The 19,202-nt window shown below is 42.9% G+C and overlaps 1 protein-coding gene across 7 annotated transcripts in view; it reads right to left on the bottom strand.

Annotated features, from left to right (window-relative positions):
* Positions 1-674: 674 nt before the first annotated feature.
* Positions 675-19,202, bottom strand: part of SLC35A3 (solute carrier family 35 member A3) — a 108,079-nt gene continuing 89,551 nt past the window's right edge. For all 7 annotated transcript variants that reach the window (XM_030206274.1, XM_030206275.1, XM_030206272.1 and 4 more), the window contains one exon: positions 675-1,024. In XM_030206274.1, coding sequence (XP_030062134.1) covers positions 934-1,024 — 91 coding nt within the window. In that variant the 3' untranslated portion in view covers positions 675-933. The remainder of the gene's footprint in view (positions 1,025-19,202) is intronic.

The following is a 19,202-nucleotide window of genomic DNA, read 5'->3' as shown; positions in this document are numbered from 1 at the left end:
TCACTTGGCATGTAGTGGTAGCTGGACCCTAGACTCTGAAGACTGCTGTATTCTGTTAGATTTTATCAAGGCTAAGCAGTCTTTTTGTAGGATGCTTGGGTAGTGGAATGGTGAATGCCAAGATCTGATAACTTGCTTATTTGACCTCTTATTTTATATTTTGCATAATATTTACATATACTCCTCCACAACAGCCTTAAAAAAATCTTGTCACTAGAATGCTTTGGTAAAATTCTTTAATCTTTTCACCATCATTCCATAATATATATTTGTATTTTCCAAAACAGATATATATCATCACAAATACCCAATATACAAAATTAAAGCATAGATATTTTTCAAATTTTTTTAAAATAAAAAATCTAGAATAACCATACTTTTCATAGTTTCAATAAGTAATAGCTAATTGCAACCATGACTATTGAACTTGTGTTCAGTACAGTTTGATACAAATACATTAAACCTATGGACCAAATGTAAAGGTTAAAATTATTTCATTAAGATTAAATATTAATGTCCAGTTTCCAAAACCAGCTAAAATGTGACAGGCATTGTCTTGTGCTCTTGCAAAGAGTGCATAGGACATCTTTCTGCAGCAGCCAACATAAGTCAAACTTCAAGTTACAAAAGATGCCTAGTTTTTTCTCTCTCTTTTTTTTTTTTTTTTTTTTTTTAATTCCTGGGTAATACTGCTTCTTTCAGGTTTCTACTGTGAATCATCCATTATTTAAATCTTCCTTCTCATCAAACAGAGAAGACAACATTATTTCCTATGTTACAACCTCTGCTGTTCAAGGCCATCACCACACCATGTTCTTGCTTAAATTCAAATGCAATATATGGTTTTCGGTTTTCATTCCTCTTGATGAGCCCAGCATATATTCCTTCTTGAGAACTAGCAGTGATGGGACCAGTCTATTATGAAAGATTTTACTATGCCTTGATTGGATTTCCTGTAGGTTTTGGAACATAACCATATAGAAATGTGGCTCCTATTACCAGAATAGCACCAAAGAAAAAGACACTGCATGGAAAAAGAAAAAGAAAATGTTTGTAACATCTTTAAAATGACAGCAGCAACTGTTTTAACAAGGATTGCAAATGACTTTTTCAGACAAATGAGAACAAGAACACACGAGCTTTTGCCATTTAGTGGTAAGGATGTTAAAGACTGGCCAATAGACATGAAAGAAAAGACCTTATTTTAAAAGGCTTATCAAACAGATTAGAAGTAGTGTTTAAAAATGTTAACCCAGTGCTATCTGCAGTACTAAGATAAAATCTGAACAAGAACTGTCCATTTGTGGTGTCCAAATAAGTCACTGATGCTCAAAACTCCGGCACTGTTCCGAATAGCGCCATAAAAATACTGCCAGACCAGCACAGAACAACACCCTAATACGTAATGCGCACTAATAGCACCGAGCATTAGGGAGGATTGTGCTTGGCACATATGCAGAAGAGTTCCTTGGTAAGCTTGACTCCTGTACGCATGCACCTGGTAAAGCCCAAACATGAAGCACACATAGGCATCTGTTTTCTATGCCTTAAATATAAGCATTTAAAATATTTTTTTTAACTTGGACGCTTATATTTAGACATAGGAAAAAGATGCCAATGTATGCCATCACTGGGCATTAAAACATTTTTTTTTTTAGCATGGACACTTTAAATTTAGACACAGGAAACAGATGCTTTCGCTTGGGTCTGCTGTTTCTCACAACCAGTGTTTAACGGCTTGCATGGGGCTTCCTTCTGCTTCCAAAAGCAATCAAAACCAGCAGATTTTGCAGAAAGAATCATGAGAAGCATGACAAATTCTCTCTTCCAACACCCTAATGCTTAGGGTAGCTTGCTCCAACCTGGCATTATTTTTTGCAGCGGAAGGCAGTTTTGTTTCAGACACACTTTTCTGAGCAATGGGGAGGAATACAAAATGACCTCATTTATAAGCTAGACTACATTTGCATGCTATCTGTGATAATGCCTGGTGCGGTCATTGTTTCCCACGTTAGACCCCTCTGAACATTCTGCGCAGGTAAACGTGGGCACTAGTATGATGTTAATGGCCTCTAGCACCCGCGTTTACTTTTGAGCATTGGGGCCTAAGGCATTCTGCAAAGTATAGCTCATTTTTTCTGAAGCTGATGGTTGTAGCTAGTGGGTATGTATGATTTGCTCTCTACCTGTCAATGGCTCTGAAAATCAAATCAACTTGACCTTCCAAATACATTTCTCTGCATGGTTCCTACACAAGGTATTTTATCCAGGAAACCTGCTATGATCTTGCAGTCACAGAGCAGACATCAAGGAACCTGTAGAATGACCTATAACAGTATTTCCCAACCTTTTCAAGTTCCAGGAACACTTATCTGGATGAACGTGTGGTACACCTGCCTCCATAGAGCAGGCAGTGCAGACATAAGAGGACTCATGGCACACTGGCTGGCAAACATTGCACTAGCTAGAGGACCATTTAACCAGTGAATGTTTAAAAGGGAACTTTCCTACTTATCTTCCAGTCATGAGGAAGTACCAACTTGACTGAATAAAGCAAAACTGCTTACCTGTAACAGTTCTCTTTAAACAGCAAGACTAATCAGGCACCCAAGTGAATGATGTTATACATCTGTATTGGGATGAAAGTCTTTTTGATGTATTTTTGCTGTGCACGACTAAGGATTATTTCTGTACGTTTGTACGCGTCTTACATCTCTTGATTCACCATTCACAGATGCTTCACAACTCTCAGCTATTTCAACACTTTGCAAACCACAGGGACTCCTGAACAGGCCTCTGCAGCCAAAACACAATTCGTGTCCAGTACTTTTTATGAATAAAACTTCTGATGTGTGAACTCTGAGTCCGTTGGATGTTTTTTCATCATCTGCGTTGTCTCCTTCTCTGTGTTTGCTTGCCTGTTTTGACCTGCGCAAGGGTTTTGTGTTCTTCTGTTTTGTCCCAGAGATTCAGTGAAGATCATCCAGCAGGCAGGGTCCAGGGAGAAGAAGAGAGGGGGTGGACTATGTTCCAGGTTTTATAATTTATTGTTGGGACAGTAGGCTTAAATCAGGTGGGGCGTATTGATCCAATGAAAACCCAGGTATAGCTGAAAACTAGTTCTATCTAGTTTTTGAGATGGAGCATGCTAGCTGGTTACATGTTTAAATTACATCATAAGGGTTCATGGCTGGCCATCTGCTGTGGTATATACCCAGAAGGTACTTGACAGGATTAAAAGAGTCATTGTCTGGGAGTAAATGGGCTCTCTTTTGTGAGATTCAGTGGGTCATGGTCTGGAAGTTTGGATGTATTTTGTTAACTCCAGTCTCTGTGATTGCTGTCAAAATGCAGACTTTGTTCTTTGGAGATGTGGTGATTGTATCCACCTAGCTAGTTTTATTGCTACAAGCTAACAGTGGCCTTCAGGGGGAGGGTGGGGGTCATCAGACCTGTCAATAACTCTGAAAATTAACTCATATCATGCTACACCCTCAATTAGCACAGAGCTTAAAATTGTGCTGCCTACAAGGGAACATGTTACAGGTGTGCAACTTTGTCTATTGACAAGCAGAATTAATGTAGGCACACAATGGGTGACTCCCAAGCTCTGGGTTGCTCCAGTTTCTCAGGTAAATGTTTGTATTTGGGAGCAATCTATTCACATAAGAGTTACATAGATCAAATACAAATTGTTCAATGTTGCTTGATCTCTGACTGAAGACTAGTTCAGGCAGCAACGTGAAGTGAAGGTATAGAGCAAAAGACCAAGGAGCTGTTTTACAGATACTCTTTTATGAGCAGGAATATGCAGTCTTTAGCATATCTTTAAAAATGCAGTGCATACAAAATAGATTTAACGTAAATTAATCTATGAATTAAATGAACTGAAAACTTTTTCCCTGTGCATATACTACTAGTAAAGCAGATTAAAAAAAAAAAAAGCTACAGTAGCAGCAGTGGGCTTCCTGGGAAGCCAGGACTCAATCTATCAGGACATAATAATTGAGACTTCCAGTATGAAGGCAAGCTAAGAGAAAGAAGATAATGCTCTGGTATACTCCCCTGGTAATCTAAGATTTTCCAGTGCTTTCCGACTGAAAATGAGGTAAAGAAATAGTGCATGCTCACTTGTCTTGCTAAATCTAGGGAGGGGGCAGCACTTTTTTTTTTACAGCGCTGGAGCATGATTTTGATGAAGAAGCCCTAGAGGCATATGTGCGACAAGGGAAGGAAGGTTGAGGGGAAAATGGTGAAGAAGTGCTGTCAACCAGCTTACTAAGCAACCCAGTGCAGGAAATATCCAAAAGCGTGTCAATGGCTCTGAAGACTGACTGAATAACCTACAGTCTGTGCTTGACAAGATTTGTGAAAAATTCAATAACCACACAAGGAATCTAGGTAAAGCAGAAACTCAGGGGTCGATATTCAAAGAGATTAACTGGTCAGAAATGGCTCCTGGCTGGTTAAATCACTTGTTGGGGCTAACCTTTCATTTTCAATGGCACATAACTGGTTAGCGCCCAACGCAAAAGTGGCTATTTTGGGAAATTCTGGCGCAATCTCGGTACTTGGCCAGTTAACTACCAATATTTAGCAATTAGCTTATTAAGGTAACCACTTAAATAAGACCACATAAAAGTCAGCTCTATCTTTATGTGGTGCCCCACATAGAGCGCTGCACAGGAACGGGGTTTGCAAGAATTCCGTGGCTACTGCGGGGTTCTCTCGAGGTCTGTAGGAATCCCGTGGGAATGGACGCAGGTCTTGCGGAGTTCCTGCGGTAGTTTAGCAAAGGTTAAAACCATTTCCACACCGGTCCTTCTCTCCTCCCTCTGCCCAGACCCAGTGTCTCTCTCCCTCTCCTCCACTTCCCAAATCCCGCCTCTCTCCCAACCACCCCCCCCCCTTTCTCTGCCCAGGTGCCAGAGTCTAACAAACCTGTTTCCTTGGTCAGCAGCGATTAAAACACGTTGCTCTGGCTGACGGGCCTTTCCTCTGCCTTGTCCTGCCCTCCTGAGGTAACTTCCTGCTTCGGTACGAAGGTGGGCCAGGCAGAGGAAAGGCCCTAATAGCCACAGAGCAGCATGTTCTAAACCCTGCCGCTACCTGTTCAACAAAAGGTTACAGTTTAAGACCCGGGGGAGAGATGCTGGACTTGAGGGTGATAATCTGGATTCTGGGGGCTGGAGGGAGATGTGTATTGGACTCTGGGGGGCTGGAGGGAATTATGCAAGACTACGAGTACAAGCAGGGGAGGGACAGGGCATGGAGTAAAAATAGAGACAGGGACATAGGGCAATGCTGGAAAAGGGGTGAGACAGGAACATAGAGGGGCGCTGTTGATCACAGGGGGAAGGACAGTGACACAGAGAGGCAATGCTGAATGTAAGGGGAGAATAGGGACACTAAAAGGGTAGATACTGAACATGGGGGGTAGACAGAGAACATGGACACAGAAGAGACGTGCTGAATAGAATAGATAGGGGACACGGTGGCGGGGAAGATGGATGGCAGACATGGAGAAAGAAAAAATGCCACAGACAGGAGACATTGAAAGGCAGGGTAAAAAAAAAATGGAGAAAAGCAGAAGACATGGACAAAATTGAATGGAAAAATAAAATGCTCAGACTACAAAGATAAATAAAATAAAATACTTTTTCTATCAATTGGATGCCAGCTTTGGGAAACATGCATACACTGGATTATTTTACCACAAGTTGGGTTATTTTGGTACAGGGTACGGGTGGGGATGGAGGAGTTTACTTATGGGGATGGGTTAGATTCCTGTCTCTGGCCCCACAGCCAGTTAAGTGCTGAATATAAAACTTAACCAGCTATGGTTTAGCAGACTCTGTAAACCTGGAAATTCAATGTCAGAGCACAGACATGGTGTGTGGCATTGAATTTCAAGGCATAACACCAGCGGAAGTCAGCAAAATGCTGAGTACCGCCAGCTGAATAGCGACCCTTTAGACTTTGCAACCCAAGCACAAGAGCATTGCTTATGTCACTTATCTGATGGACCAGCAGTGGTAAAGTCTGTCGTTTTACACCAGATGGTAATCTTGCCCCTGATGTAGCTGGTTTCAGATGAAACATGGCCATGTTGGGCACAGATGTCTGAACTCCAGGGAGCCTTTCAGGGCCACCAAGAGACAGAACAAGGGCAGGACTGCCGCAGTCGCCACCCCTCGCTTATCAAGCCACCACCGCTCCCCGCCCCTACCTCCCTGTGTCAGAACATCTGCTCCTCCCCGGCCTCCAAGGGGGAGCCCGGCGTTGGGGTCTGTCTCTCTTTTGCTCCTGTGTGCTGGGACCGGGTTATCATGTTAATGTAATCACCTTGGTTCTGACAGGGAGATAGACCCCGGTACTGGGCCCCTCTTGGAGGCCATGCCCAGGGAATTTTGCCCCTCTTGGAGGCCATGCCCAGGGAACTTTGCCCCCCCCCCCCCCCCCAACCTCAGTGGCCCTGGCACCTTTAGTTAAAGATTGTGTGTTTTCTACAACGTCTGCTACCTTGTTTCAGCATCCATATTGGATTTGGCGGACAGTTTGCCTTGATGCTTTCACTCTCACCTTTGAAACATGGTTGCCATAGCACTTGGGCTTGTCTGGTTCGGGAAATGCTGTCAAGTGTGAGCACATGCAGAGATACTGTCCCCCGTTGGGAGAAGATTCTATGCAGTGGCCTGCTATTGTGAAAATTTTAAATTGGGCAGAAAAGGAGCAGCTAATGATAGTGTACCAGAGAGTGAAGGACCCATCATACAAATGTAAGTAATAAGCTTTTGCTTTTCACGGTGTGCTAGGTACTACATCACAGGGGAGTGGTGTTCACCTTGCTTTTCTTGGCAAAAATTGTATGCCACAACAGTTGGGCCCATTGTTTCACTGAGGTGGATGAGGTCCAGATCTTCATATAATGACTGATCCTTCCCACTGAGTGGGCACAGCTGGAATGCTGGGAGATACAGTGAATATAAACAAATGAACTAGTGGTGATAACATTACAGTTGCAGCAATAGCTGTCATAAAAGGCTAATGTTTGGGAATGATATTACATAGAGGAGAGATTAATAGTGGCTAACCCTCTTATAGTCTGGTTCAGGTCCCCAAGGAGCCATTAGGAGAGGGATAGGGCTAGTAAACTGCCATCTCTGGTCTCAGGCTAAAGCAGGAGATCAGGTAGTAGTGGTGGAGCTAAAGACTGTGTTCTTGGCAGTGAAGAGGTAGCTGCATGTGGCCTTGAGAATAACCTGAATGCTTGATGCATACGGGTCAATGATGGCGACCTGGGCAACTGGCGATGGTAGTGAGGGAGTTTCAGTTGCATGGATCCTATTGTCTCCAAAACAAGGACTATATAAAGGACTCAAATGAACTGATGGGAGATACTGAATGGGTTGGTTAAGGTTGGGTACAGGGATGAGCAAGGTTGCTCAGTTAAGTGACGAGTGTGGGCTTATGTGGCTATGAACACAAGTTGTACTGGTAGCATAAAAAGTCTTTGAGGTAATGGGTTGGAGAGCAAACAACTGGAGTGGGATATGCATGGTTTATTTATTTTATTACATTTCTATCCCACATTTTCCCACCTATTTGTAGGCTCAATGTGGCTTACATAGTAACGGAGAGGAATTTGCAGACTCCGGTGAGAACAAATACAAAGTGATGTTATGGTAAGATTAAGTTCATGTGGCATGGCCACACTGGGGAAACGTACATCGGAAGAGTGGAGTTTTGTCCATTTCGTACTTTAGTTTTGTTGTGTTGCAGGGATCAGGCATTTACGTTGGATCGGAGGGGTATGCCTTTTTGAACAGGTTAGTTTTTAGTGATTTCCGGAAGTTTAGATGGTCATACATCGTTTTCAAGGCTTTTGGTAGTGCGTTCCACAATTGTGTGCTTATGTAGGAAAAGCTGAATGCGTAAGTTGATTTGTATTTAAGTCCTTTGCTGCTTGGGTAGTGCAGATTTAGATATGATCGTGTTGATTCTGATGTGTTTCTAGTTGGTAAGTCGATCAAATCTGTCATGTATCCCGGGGCTTCACCGTAGATAATTTTGTGGACCAGGGTAGAGATTTTGAAGGCAATGCGTTCTTTCATTGGGAGCCAGCATAGTTTTTCATGGAGGGGTTTTGCGCTTTCAAATCGCGTTTTTCTGAATATAAGCCTAGCAGAATGATTGAATATTTTGACACCCGACAGGACTTAACAAGGATCTGGGTTTTCTAGCCCATTATAAACCATAAAGTTGTATTTCTCTGTTTATCACTCTCCTCTCACCTACCCACACCCATCCTGTTAGACTATCAATGAAATGAAATGCTTTGATGTACCCATGCATACCTTCTACCCACCCCCCACCTTGCTAGACTGTCATTGAAATGCTTTGATGCTTCACTTTTATATACTATCAACTAACACATTTGCTCATTTCCGATCTGACGAAGAAGGGCAACCTTCGAAAGCTAGTCAAGAAATGTATTAAGTTATGTCCAATAAAAAAGGTATCATCTTATTTTCTTTTCCATGTTTTATTTCTATTGATAACCTTTAAGAGTGGACTAACACGGCTACCACACCTCTATACCAAATGTTGAAACACCGAAATGAGAAGGGGCCGCTTGGTGCTATTTAATAAGATTTGGCAACCTTATGAACAGTCAAAAGCTCAATTGTCAGCACCACCAATGTGGGGTGGGGTGGGGTGGTATTAGACGGATAAATGTATTAGTTTTTGCATGCGAAAACAGTTTATGTTTATTGTTTGTATGAGGCAGCAGTATCTTTTTTTAAAACAACTGAACAAAAAAAAAAAAAACACAAAAAAACCAAACAAAGTCCCATATATGTGCTGCCTCTCAAGACAGTAGAAGGGATCCGCCTTGTTTGTTCATGTAAAAATACTGCCCAACTGTTTGTGTCCATGTTAACTGACCTCGGAAAAGGTGGGTAAATACTCAAATGGAGTTAAACCTCTCTCAACTCTAAATGACTGATATGGCGAAATCTCTCAGCTTTTGACCAGACTCCCTATATCAGGGAAGTGCCAAGGTGTGCTTTCCAGCTTGTGTTGAAAGTATCTGTAATAAGTGTGCAATAATGTTCCTGAGTTGTGAAGAGAAGTCCCTTGAAGAAATTGGATTCTACGATCCACCACTGCAACAATGTTTGAAGTGAAGTGGATGGGCGTATTTTGGAAGGTAAGTTTATCCACTGAGGCCTTCTTATTTTAAGGTTTATGGTTTATTAATTTAATTAACTGCCTTTCATTGGTGACAATAAAGAAAAGTACAAACAATGATAAAAAGTATACTGGACAGGACAAATGCACAAGATGACAATGACAGGAGACACAGCATTGACAAAAACAAACTAATCTACAGTGTTGTTTGCAATATAAATTAGGGAGATCCGATGGTGCCAAATAAGGTTTTAGAAGCTGGATCCTAGCACTAGTATCCCGAGACTATTATTAGGGGTCATTTGGCACCATTTTGAACCCAGCAGCCTAGGGGGCAGGACTGACCATGGCTCCCTCCCCCCACTTCTGCCTCTATACACCAGGGATTGGACTGGTTACATGCTGGGAGTGGAGGGGGGGGGGAGGGGGAGAAGCACAGGAGCCAGTTGTGTGGGTGCTTCAATACTGAGCAAACTCTGACTGTACCCAGTGATGGGATAACTTCCATTGGTTTTAGTACTCCCAATCATTTTGAAAAGTTGGCACCTATGGGAAGAGGTCTTCTTATATGTATTGGCTCCTTAAGAAGTCTCTAGGTGATGAAAAAATAATGCAGCTTGTAAGGTTGATCTCAAGCTGTATTATTCATTTACTGCACGAGTTACTAGCTGGTGGTACTGGTTAACACAGATTAGTAACTTCCATGGTAAATCAGGCTGCAGTAAAATGTAATTTTTTTTTGCAGCTTAATAATTAACCCCCAGAGCATGCCTACATGTTAGTAGAGTGAAGCAGCTGCAGCAAACAAGAAAAGAGACTTGCTTATCAGAAGGTAAACTGAGAGTTGAGTTGCAACCCTATGACAGTTACTGAATCCTTGAGAGCAAATATACTGCAGAGAATTACCATCACTATACACTGCACTGCTTTTGCATTTGTTTGCTTTTTCCAGAAAACCATTTGGTCTCTGACTTCAGAGGATTCAGTACTAATTGATGCATTTTAAGCCACCCCATAACAGAATCAAGACAAGAAATGAGGCCATAAAGATCTGGAAGGGTCAGATCAAAAACCTGAATAAGTGTAAAAAGCAGGGAGAGAAAGACTGGGAGTTTCAGTTGATCTGAAATGACCTTTTAGAAAAGAAGAATCAACACCAGCAGAGGCCTTTACCACCAAAAGCTAGTTCTTCTATGCAGGAAAACAGCAATTCATGAGCCACCAAGTCAAAGGTTGAAGTTACATCAAAGGTCACCATGACTGTGCCTTTACCAGTATCATTATTCAGCCTGATTTTTATTAACCATTGCAGTAAGGGACTATGGCCTATTCTGAACCATGATTAATAACAATAAAGAGCACGAGTGTTGTGTAAAAAAAATTGTTAGTTGGCAAATGATTCTCTCAACTCAGTTATTAACACAAAAGGAAAGTTAGAAACAGACTGATAGCTGTAAGAAAAGGGGACAAGATTATTATCATTATTTTTATTTCTTTTTAGAAGGGATTGGCCGCTGACAGATTTCCATCGAGAAGGAAAGAGGAGAAAGATCAGCATTAACTGTCAATTGAATGAAAAGCAGAAAGTCAAAGCTGTTTTTGTTTTGTTTTAATCAAAAAAGAGAAAAGAAAGAGATAGGAATGGAGGTTTTTATAAATGAAAGAACCTTGTCCAGACTAAGGGCCTCTTTTATCAAGCCGCGCTATCAGTTCCTGTGCAGCAATGCCAACGGAGCCCTTTCAAAGTGAATGGGCTTTGTCGGCATTACTGCACCGGGAGCTGCTAGCACGGCTTGATAAAAGAGGTCCCAAGTGTGGAGATAAGATTAAAGTACAGATGTGAGAGACCCCAGAAGAGATGGGGAAAAGACAAGGGGGTGACAGCAAGGTTGACTGGGGCTCAACTGACCCAACTGGTATAAATAGCTGCTTTCTCAGTGCCATAATTCTGGGAATAAAAGAAAATCATCAAGCATGTCAGCTGGTAGTAGGGTTGTCAACTAGACCCAGATTCACCCGACAGGATTGACCTAGTTCTGAGTTTACCCCACTGCATAAATGGACTTGCCTATTTTGAAGTACAGGTCTGGGGGTGTGGGGGAACTAGACCACCAGGTAATTTATTTTTTAATGTTGGGGAAGGGGGCGGGTGGCGAGATGCATCAGGGGGAAGGCGGGAGCATGGCCACTGGGGGCTCTGCAGAAGCCAGCAACTCCCCCCGCCCCCCAAGTCACCCTTCCCTGTCCATGCCTGAGCCAATCACCACTTAGGCACTGACAGGAATGATAACATTTATCAATGAGCTGCGGATTACTGCTGTGATTTTAAAATGGCAGTAAATTTGCATGTTTACCAAATATAGAATACTACCATATTTTTTCTTCTTTTTGTTTTCTTTTTTTTGCGATATTTATTCATTCTTGTATCCCACATTATTCAAAAACAAGTTTTGGTTCAATGTGGCTTACAGTTAGCATTTATGAGATATCACTTTTATGCATTACCATTATAAAGTAGTGTTGACATCAGTAGCGTGTATGATTACCTATAACAGTTTTTGAGAAGGTAAGTTTTTAGTTTTTTTCTGAACGTAAAGATAGTTTTCGACTTTGGGTATTCAGTTCCACCATTGACAGCCTAGATAATGAAATCCAGCCATGTAGATGGATTTGTAGGTAATGTTTCTGCAGTTGGGTAGGTACAATAGTATGTAGCCTCTGGATCCTGGATTTGCATTTCTTGGTGATAATTCAATCATGTCTAGTATGTATTCAGGAGACATGCCAAATAATATTTTTCCAGGTGCAGATTAATGTCTCCTAGTAGAAGGACATCAGTAAAGTTAACACAGGTATTTAATACAAAATCCGTTAAGTCATCTTGAGCGGCAGCTTCCTGGAGGATGATTGAAAAGCATGCAGCATAGTTGACCAGCTATATCAGTGATTTTGCATGCCAGAAATTCAATTATAGATGATATGTGTTCTGCTATCCCACATTTTCCCACCTATTTGCAGGCTCAATGTGGCTTACATTGTTCCGTAATGGCGATTGCCAATTCCAGAATGATAAATACAAAGTGGTATTGCATTACAGAATAGATTGACCCAGAGCACTCAGATATGGGAATGGTTTTGGGAATATTACAATAAACTACATACTCTGGACTCTGGGATTGACTTGACAACCATTACATCTTATTTGTCTGAGCTTGCTCTTCCAGCTTTAACACCTGCACAACATACTTCTCTGGATGGAGAGATACTGGTTAAAGAAATGCTATAAGCTATTAAATCCCTACCTAAATCTTAAGTCTATGGAATTAAATGGTTTTCAGGGGAATTTCTTCAGCTTGGAAAAGAGATGGCTGAGGGTTGGGATATGATTGAGGTCTACCAAACCGTAAGTGGTGAAGAATGGGTGAATCAATTTTTCACTCTTTCAAAAAGTAAAAAGACCAGGGAACACTCAACAGGGCTGTCCATTAATGCGTTAAAATTTGAACTAATCATTTTAATGTGTTAATCGCAATACATTCCCTGCTTCTTGACCCGCTGCCTGTTCCCTGTGTCTTCTTCTTTCAACTTTCTCCTGCTTCCATCTCGTAGCAGCCATTGCCAATACTCTGCCTCCTCCTGCACACACACAATCTGCACACAAACCCTCTTCCCCCCTCCCAGCTTGCATTTACTATCTGAAAAACCAATAAAGTATGCAGCACTAGACGCACACTGCTTCTTTCAAACTGGGAGCTTTCCCTCTGTAGTTCCTGCCTCTTCTGACAGAACTTCCTGTTTCCTGTCGGCAGGACACTACTCGCTACAGAGGAAGGACTCCCAGTTTGAGACAAGCGAAAGCAAAGGCAAGCAGGGAAAGTTGGGGAAATTCAGATGCTTGCATGCAGTTGGGACCCGTGGGAGAAATATCGAGAGACTGTGGGGTGGCTGGTCGGGGGAAGGAGAGTGTGAGATGCCAGAGTGAAGGAAAAGGGGAGGGGAGATGGAAGAGATGGTGCCCTTGGAAGGGGGGTGGGAAGGGGATGGCCATAGAGGGGAAGAGAGTAAAGGGGAAGGGAAAAGAAGAAAGAGAGACGAGAAGCAGAAGGGAAGAAAGAAGAGAGAAACTTGTGCCCAAAGAGGGAGGGGAGAGAAGAAAGGAGAGGAGATGGTGCCCATGGAGGGGATGGGAGAAGAGACGAAACTGTGCCCATCAAGGGGAAGGGAAGAAAGAAGAGAGGAGATGGTACCCATGGAGGGGAGGCGAAGGAAAGAGAATAGATGAAAACTAGACATGAGGAAGAAAAACGGAATAAAGTTGAACTTGAAGGATGAATATAGGACAGGAAGTGAAGAGAGAAAAGAAATAATGAATGGATAGGATGCCCTGCAAACAGAGTCCAGAGAACAGACAAAAGAAAGCAGAACCAGAAACAGGGAAAAAGTGATTAGAAAAATAAAAATCACCAGACAGCAAAGGTAAGAAAATTTATTTTATTTTCAGTTTAGTAACTGAAATATGTTAGTTTTAAGAATTTACTTCTGTGTGTGTCATCTATCAGAAATAAGTATAGAGATTGTGTGCGTCGTCTATCAAAAATAAGTACAGGGATTTGGTTCCAATCGTGAAGTGAGGTGACTTGTAACCCAGTTATCCATATTATTAACATATAGTAGAAAAACCATGCCCTTATATTAGTCATTTTTGGAGTGTGTTAATGCACATATAGTGACTCGAGTGATAGTCCTTCACATGGCCTGGGAACAGCTGTCTTTTATCCTTAATGTTGACCTATATTAGAAAACAGACCTGTGGTGACCTTGCGGTTGCGTTTGTGACAAATGAAAGAAATCTTAATACAACAGTACGAGACTATGCTATCTTGAGGTGACAGGGTATGATGCAGTGAAAGAAATCTTAATTCAGCTGTACAAGACTACGCCATCTCGAGGTGATAGAGTATGATGCAGTGCATGAGGGGTATGACGCAGTGCATGAGGAAGAAACAAAGTATAACTGTACCTGTTCTGGGCCGGGCGGTTTGTCCTCTTTTGTTGCTTCTAGCTGTTTTCAGCATTTGTGGGCTCCGGGCATCACTGTGGTAGTGTCTCCTGGAGCTATGCAGCGGGGGTCCCTTCTGTTCCCGGTGGTGGGAGGCAGCATGTCTGTGAGAATGGAGTTTGTCCTCTGTGTGCTTGTTGAAGGCTCTGGATTCATTTTGTTGCGCAGTTAGTTGAGGAGGCTCTACGTGATCTCAACGAAAGCTCTCTGTGCACCCGCTGGCTGAGCTAGTCGGGTTCCTCCACATGGTTTGATCTTCACACTGGAAGCAGTAATGATGAGGTGCAAGAGACTGGTGCTCCAGCCACCGGCGAGGTGCAACAAGGTCCTCGCTTTATCTGGATCACTGGGCAGCCAGCAGCTGTTGTGGACTGGCAGGTCCTCTTGGGTTTATAGCAGTGTGGTGGCAACCGAATCTCCAAGGCTGGACTACCTCCAGTGCCCCACCGTTTCCTTGCTTCAGCCTGGCCAGGGTAGGTGGCTGGAATGCTACCAGCAACATATTTGCCTTCGGAGCTGCTAAAGTCTCTCTCCTGTGACATCTTGTTTGTTCGGCTGGTAGTGGGGCGAGTCCCTTGGGGTTTCCAACCTTGCTCAGACACCATGGTCAAAGTCGGTCACAGGGGCGATGGTCGGGAGTCCTGCTGGCATATCGCTCCTGTCATTCAGCTGATCCTCAGTCCCTGGCAGCAGATGTACCACGAAATGAATGGACGTCATGGGGTCTTTTTAAAATTATTATTATTTTTTAAAATCCTGGTGGGAAATAGCACTAATGCAGGCTGTACCACAAAGTTGTCTGCACAGGCAACAGAGTGACCAGGCAGAGTCCAAAAGAAATTCCCTGAATGCCAGAGTCTTGCACAGTGGACCCTGGACTGGCCTAGCAGGAAATCAAGGAAAGCAAATCATCAGGTAAGAGTAAATTCACCTTCCTTTTCATCCTGCTACACCAGTCCAAACCAATGGGAAATACAAAACGCTGTATCTTACTGGGAGGGAGAAAGGTAAGGTCCCCTATAATACACCTCTGCCAAAGGCAGTATTGTCCCTGGCCAAACCATCAATATTGTACATAAGAATGTAAGCGTTGCTCTACTGGGTCAGATCAAGAGTCTATCTAACCCAATAGCCTGTTTCCAATAGTGTCTAGTCCAGGTCACTAGTACTAGGTAGTCCTAACAAAATGTAAGAAGATTCCAAGCTAAACCCCAGGGATAAGCAGCGCCTTTCTAATTTAATAATTTATGGACTTTTCCTCTAGGAATTTGTCCAAACCTTTTTTAAACCCGGCTATGTTGATGTCACGTTTTCAAACCTGGAAACTGGGTTGTGAGCCCTTGGGCCACTGCCGAGGAGTGGCAGTGGCAGGCAAAACCACCCCACACGGAGACTAGGCAGAACAGGACTGGAACTCCGGACTGGAGTTGCAGCAGAGGCAAACAAGCAGGATTAAAGCAGATCAGGTACCCTTAAACTTCACCTGCACCTGGCCACTTTTCACCAAGAGTTCAGCTCCTGGCTTCAGGTGGCCAGCAGGACTTACTGGGCAAAGCAGGACTGGATACCCACTAGGCTGAACCAGGACTGAGGGTCAGAGGGGAAAGGAACAAACAGGGGCAGCAGGTCAAGGAAGAGAAAGCTAAAGGGCAGGACTGAAAGCTGCGAGCAGCCACTGAAACAGGGAACAAACACAGCTAGTCAGGAGACTGAACTGAAGGCTGCAAGCAGCCACTGAAGCAGGGAACAAACACAGATAAACCCAGAACTAGGCAAAGACATACAAACAAGACACCAGACTGGGAAACAAGCAATACAGCAAACAAGCAAAACCCTAAACTAAACATAGACTAACTCGAACAGGCAAGCCTTCAGGCAAGAACTAGAGCAAGGAAACAAACTCAGGCTGAAATGCAAAAGCACAAACATACCAGGGCCTTAGACACAATGTAAAGGCAAAGGCAGAGAGTATCCAAATGGCTAATAAGCCCAGCAGCCCCTGAGACTCAGCTGCAGCAATCACCAGGACACTAAGGGTGCTGTGCAGGTTCAAACAAAACAAGCAGGTCTGGCAGTCTGGAAGATCCGGACCGGACTGGGCTGAAATCTGGAACGGGTGACAGCACACAGACAATCTAATGCAGCCTGCACACAAAGACAGAGACAGAACTAACTCACAAAGAACAGCTAGAAGCCAGCTCAGAAGCTGACCATAGGAAATAAGGTGAATCTGAGAGGGGTCACGGCCACAGACGTGACAGTTAACTGCTTTTACCACTTGTTCTGGCAATGAATTCCAGAGTTTAACTATACACTGAACGAAAAGATATTCTATTTGTTTTAAATGTGCTCCTATGTAACTTCATGGAGCATTTTGTTGAACTTCATGGAGCGTTTTGTTGAAAGAGTGAACAATCAATTCACGTTTACCCTCTTTGCAAAGAGGTTTCCTTGAAGTACCTTCATTTAAACATATTAGACTGGATGAATATCGTGACTCTGTTTATGCCTTCAGGCCCAAGATTGTAGAATACCTTACCATCTGCTCGTCTTTTAATTCCATCCTTGTTGGCTTTCAGAAAGCAACTGAAAGCTTATTTTTTTCCCCAATAACCTTTTCCTTGATATGTGTGGTGCAAAAAGTAGCAGCTCTTATAATATGTGCTGGCTCCGATTTTAATGATGAAAAATTTTTATTTTTGATTTCTGCCTTGTTATATAATGGTTTTGTGTTTTATTATGTATATATTCTGTAAGCCATCAAGGACTGAGATGGCCAGGAAACAAGAATTTAAATAAATTCTACTCCATTCAGGATTTTATAGTATCTCCCCTCAACCATCTCTTCTCTAAGCTGAAGAGCCTCAACCTCTTTAGCCTTTCCTCATATGAGAGTTGTTTCAATCCCTTAATCAATCAGTTTGGTTGCCCTTCTTTGTACCTTTTCCAGTTCCACTGCTCATGCTGAAGGGGTTCCAGACAGGGTTTGAACAAGAGAAAACTGCTCCCCCTGGAACTCTGAAGACTCAAGCAGAAAATGCTTCTTAATCCAGGAACCAAGCTGTCCAAGTCTCTCTCCTCAGTCCCTTGTACACTTGTTCATCTTCTTGTCAAGGTCCTTATTTCTGTGCTTCTTGGGAAGTATGCTCAGCTAGTTTCCATGCCAGGTATCCTTTACTCTTCCAGTCCTGCTCTTTCCCCTTTCTGACTAGGGTTTTTATATTCTGAACAGGAAGTTTCCAGAATGGTGCCAGTCCTTGCCACACCCCTTCTGGCTCAGGCGTTTCCTATAGGCTTTTCCCCCTTCAAGCACCGAGGTCCACTGGGACTCCCTGGTCCCATAGCTCTTTAGGGTATAGGTTTTTTTCTCCCTTCCCAGGGCTTTCCTACAACACTGAGGTTTCCTGGGCTGCTTTAACTTACTCCTCCTCCTGGGGATCCCTACCAGATTTTCCTCTCCCCCCATGGCTCCTATGAAGCTCTTGAAACTTAACCTGGCTTTCTCCATGATGAGGGACAACAGTGGAGTGGCATGGCCACTAAACTCATCACACACACTACTTTTGTTTTTCAGATGGGGTGATCAGAATTGCACACAATACTCAAGGTGTGGTCTCACAAAGAAGCGAAGCAGGGGCATTATGATGTTTTGTTTTATTCTCTATTCATTTGCTAATAATTCTTAACATTCTATTTGCTTTTTTGGCTGATGCAGCACACTGAGCAGAAGATTAATATATTCTCTATGATGACACTTAAATCTTTCTCCTGGGTGATGACTCCTAAAGTAGAGCCTAGTATCACATAGCTATAATTTGGATTATTCTTCTTAATGTGCATCACTTTGCACTTGTCCACAATAAAATTCCTTTTGTCATTTGGATGCCCAGTCTTCCAGCTTCCCAAGGTCCTCCTGCAGTTTCACAGTCTGCATGTGATTTTAACAACTTTGAATAGTTTAGTGTCATCTGCAAATTTGATCACCTCCTTTATTGTTTCCATTTCCAGATCATTTACAGATCCTTGCAGCACTCCACTACTCACCTTCTTCCATTAGGTTAATTGGCCACTAACCTCTGTCTCCGTTTTCTATCTTTTAACCAGTCTCCAATCCACAGCAGAACATTGCCTTCTATCCCATGGGTTTTTAATTTCCTCAAGAATCTCACATGAGGGCTTTGCCAAACTAGCTCACTTTTATCCATATTTTTATTCATGCTTTAAAAAAAAAAAAAAAAAAACTAACTGTAGCATATTAGTGAGGTAAGATTTCCCTTAGTTGAATTAATGTTGACTGTCTCATTAAATCATATTTGTGTCTGGTCTGCAGTTTCTCAGATCACCCCGGAACCCTTTTTAAAAATCGATGTTGGCCACTTTCCAATCTTCAAGTACCGTGGACAACTTTAATGACAAGTTACAGATGCCCAATAGTAAATCTGCAATTTCATTTTTGAGTTCTTCCAGTCCAAGTGAGTAAGCTGCTCCTTAATTATCAATTTGGCTTGTAGAGTTTCACAAAAGGCATGCAGCAACAGCCACATAGACATTCTGCAAATAAGGCTCATGTGTCAGGCTTCTCATGGAAACACTGGGTTTGTGAGCCCTTGGACCACTGACGAAGAGCGGCAGCAGCAGGCAAAACCCCCCCAACCAGCACTGGGCTAGCACACCAGCAAGGCAGGGACTGCAGACGCAGATAAGCAAGCCGGAACACACGGACTGGAACACACTGGACTGGAACTAGGCTTCACCTACACTTGACTGCCGTTCCCCAAGGGTTGAGCCCCTGGGTGCAGGCAGCCGGCAGGAATTAGAGGAAACCTGGAACTGGAGCAAGCAGGCTGGAACACCAAGAAACTCACACTAGAAAAGATTCTTAAACAAGCTTGGCCAAAACAAGGTTCAGGATAGGAATCAGGATTCAGGATTTCCAAACAGGCTTGGC

The sequence above is a fragment of the Microcaecilia unicolor genome, chromosome 6 (genome assembly GCF_901765095.1).
Source record: "Microcaecilia unicolor chromosome 6, aMicUni1.1, whole genome shotgun sequence".
Lineage (NCBI taxonomy): Eukaryota > Metazoa > Chordata > Amphibia > Gymnophiona > Siphonopidae > Microcaecilia > Microcaecilia unicolor.
The sequence above is the reverse complement of the archived record's forward strand: the minus strand, read 5'-3'. Positions and strand labels throughout refer to the sequence as shown.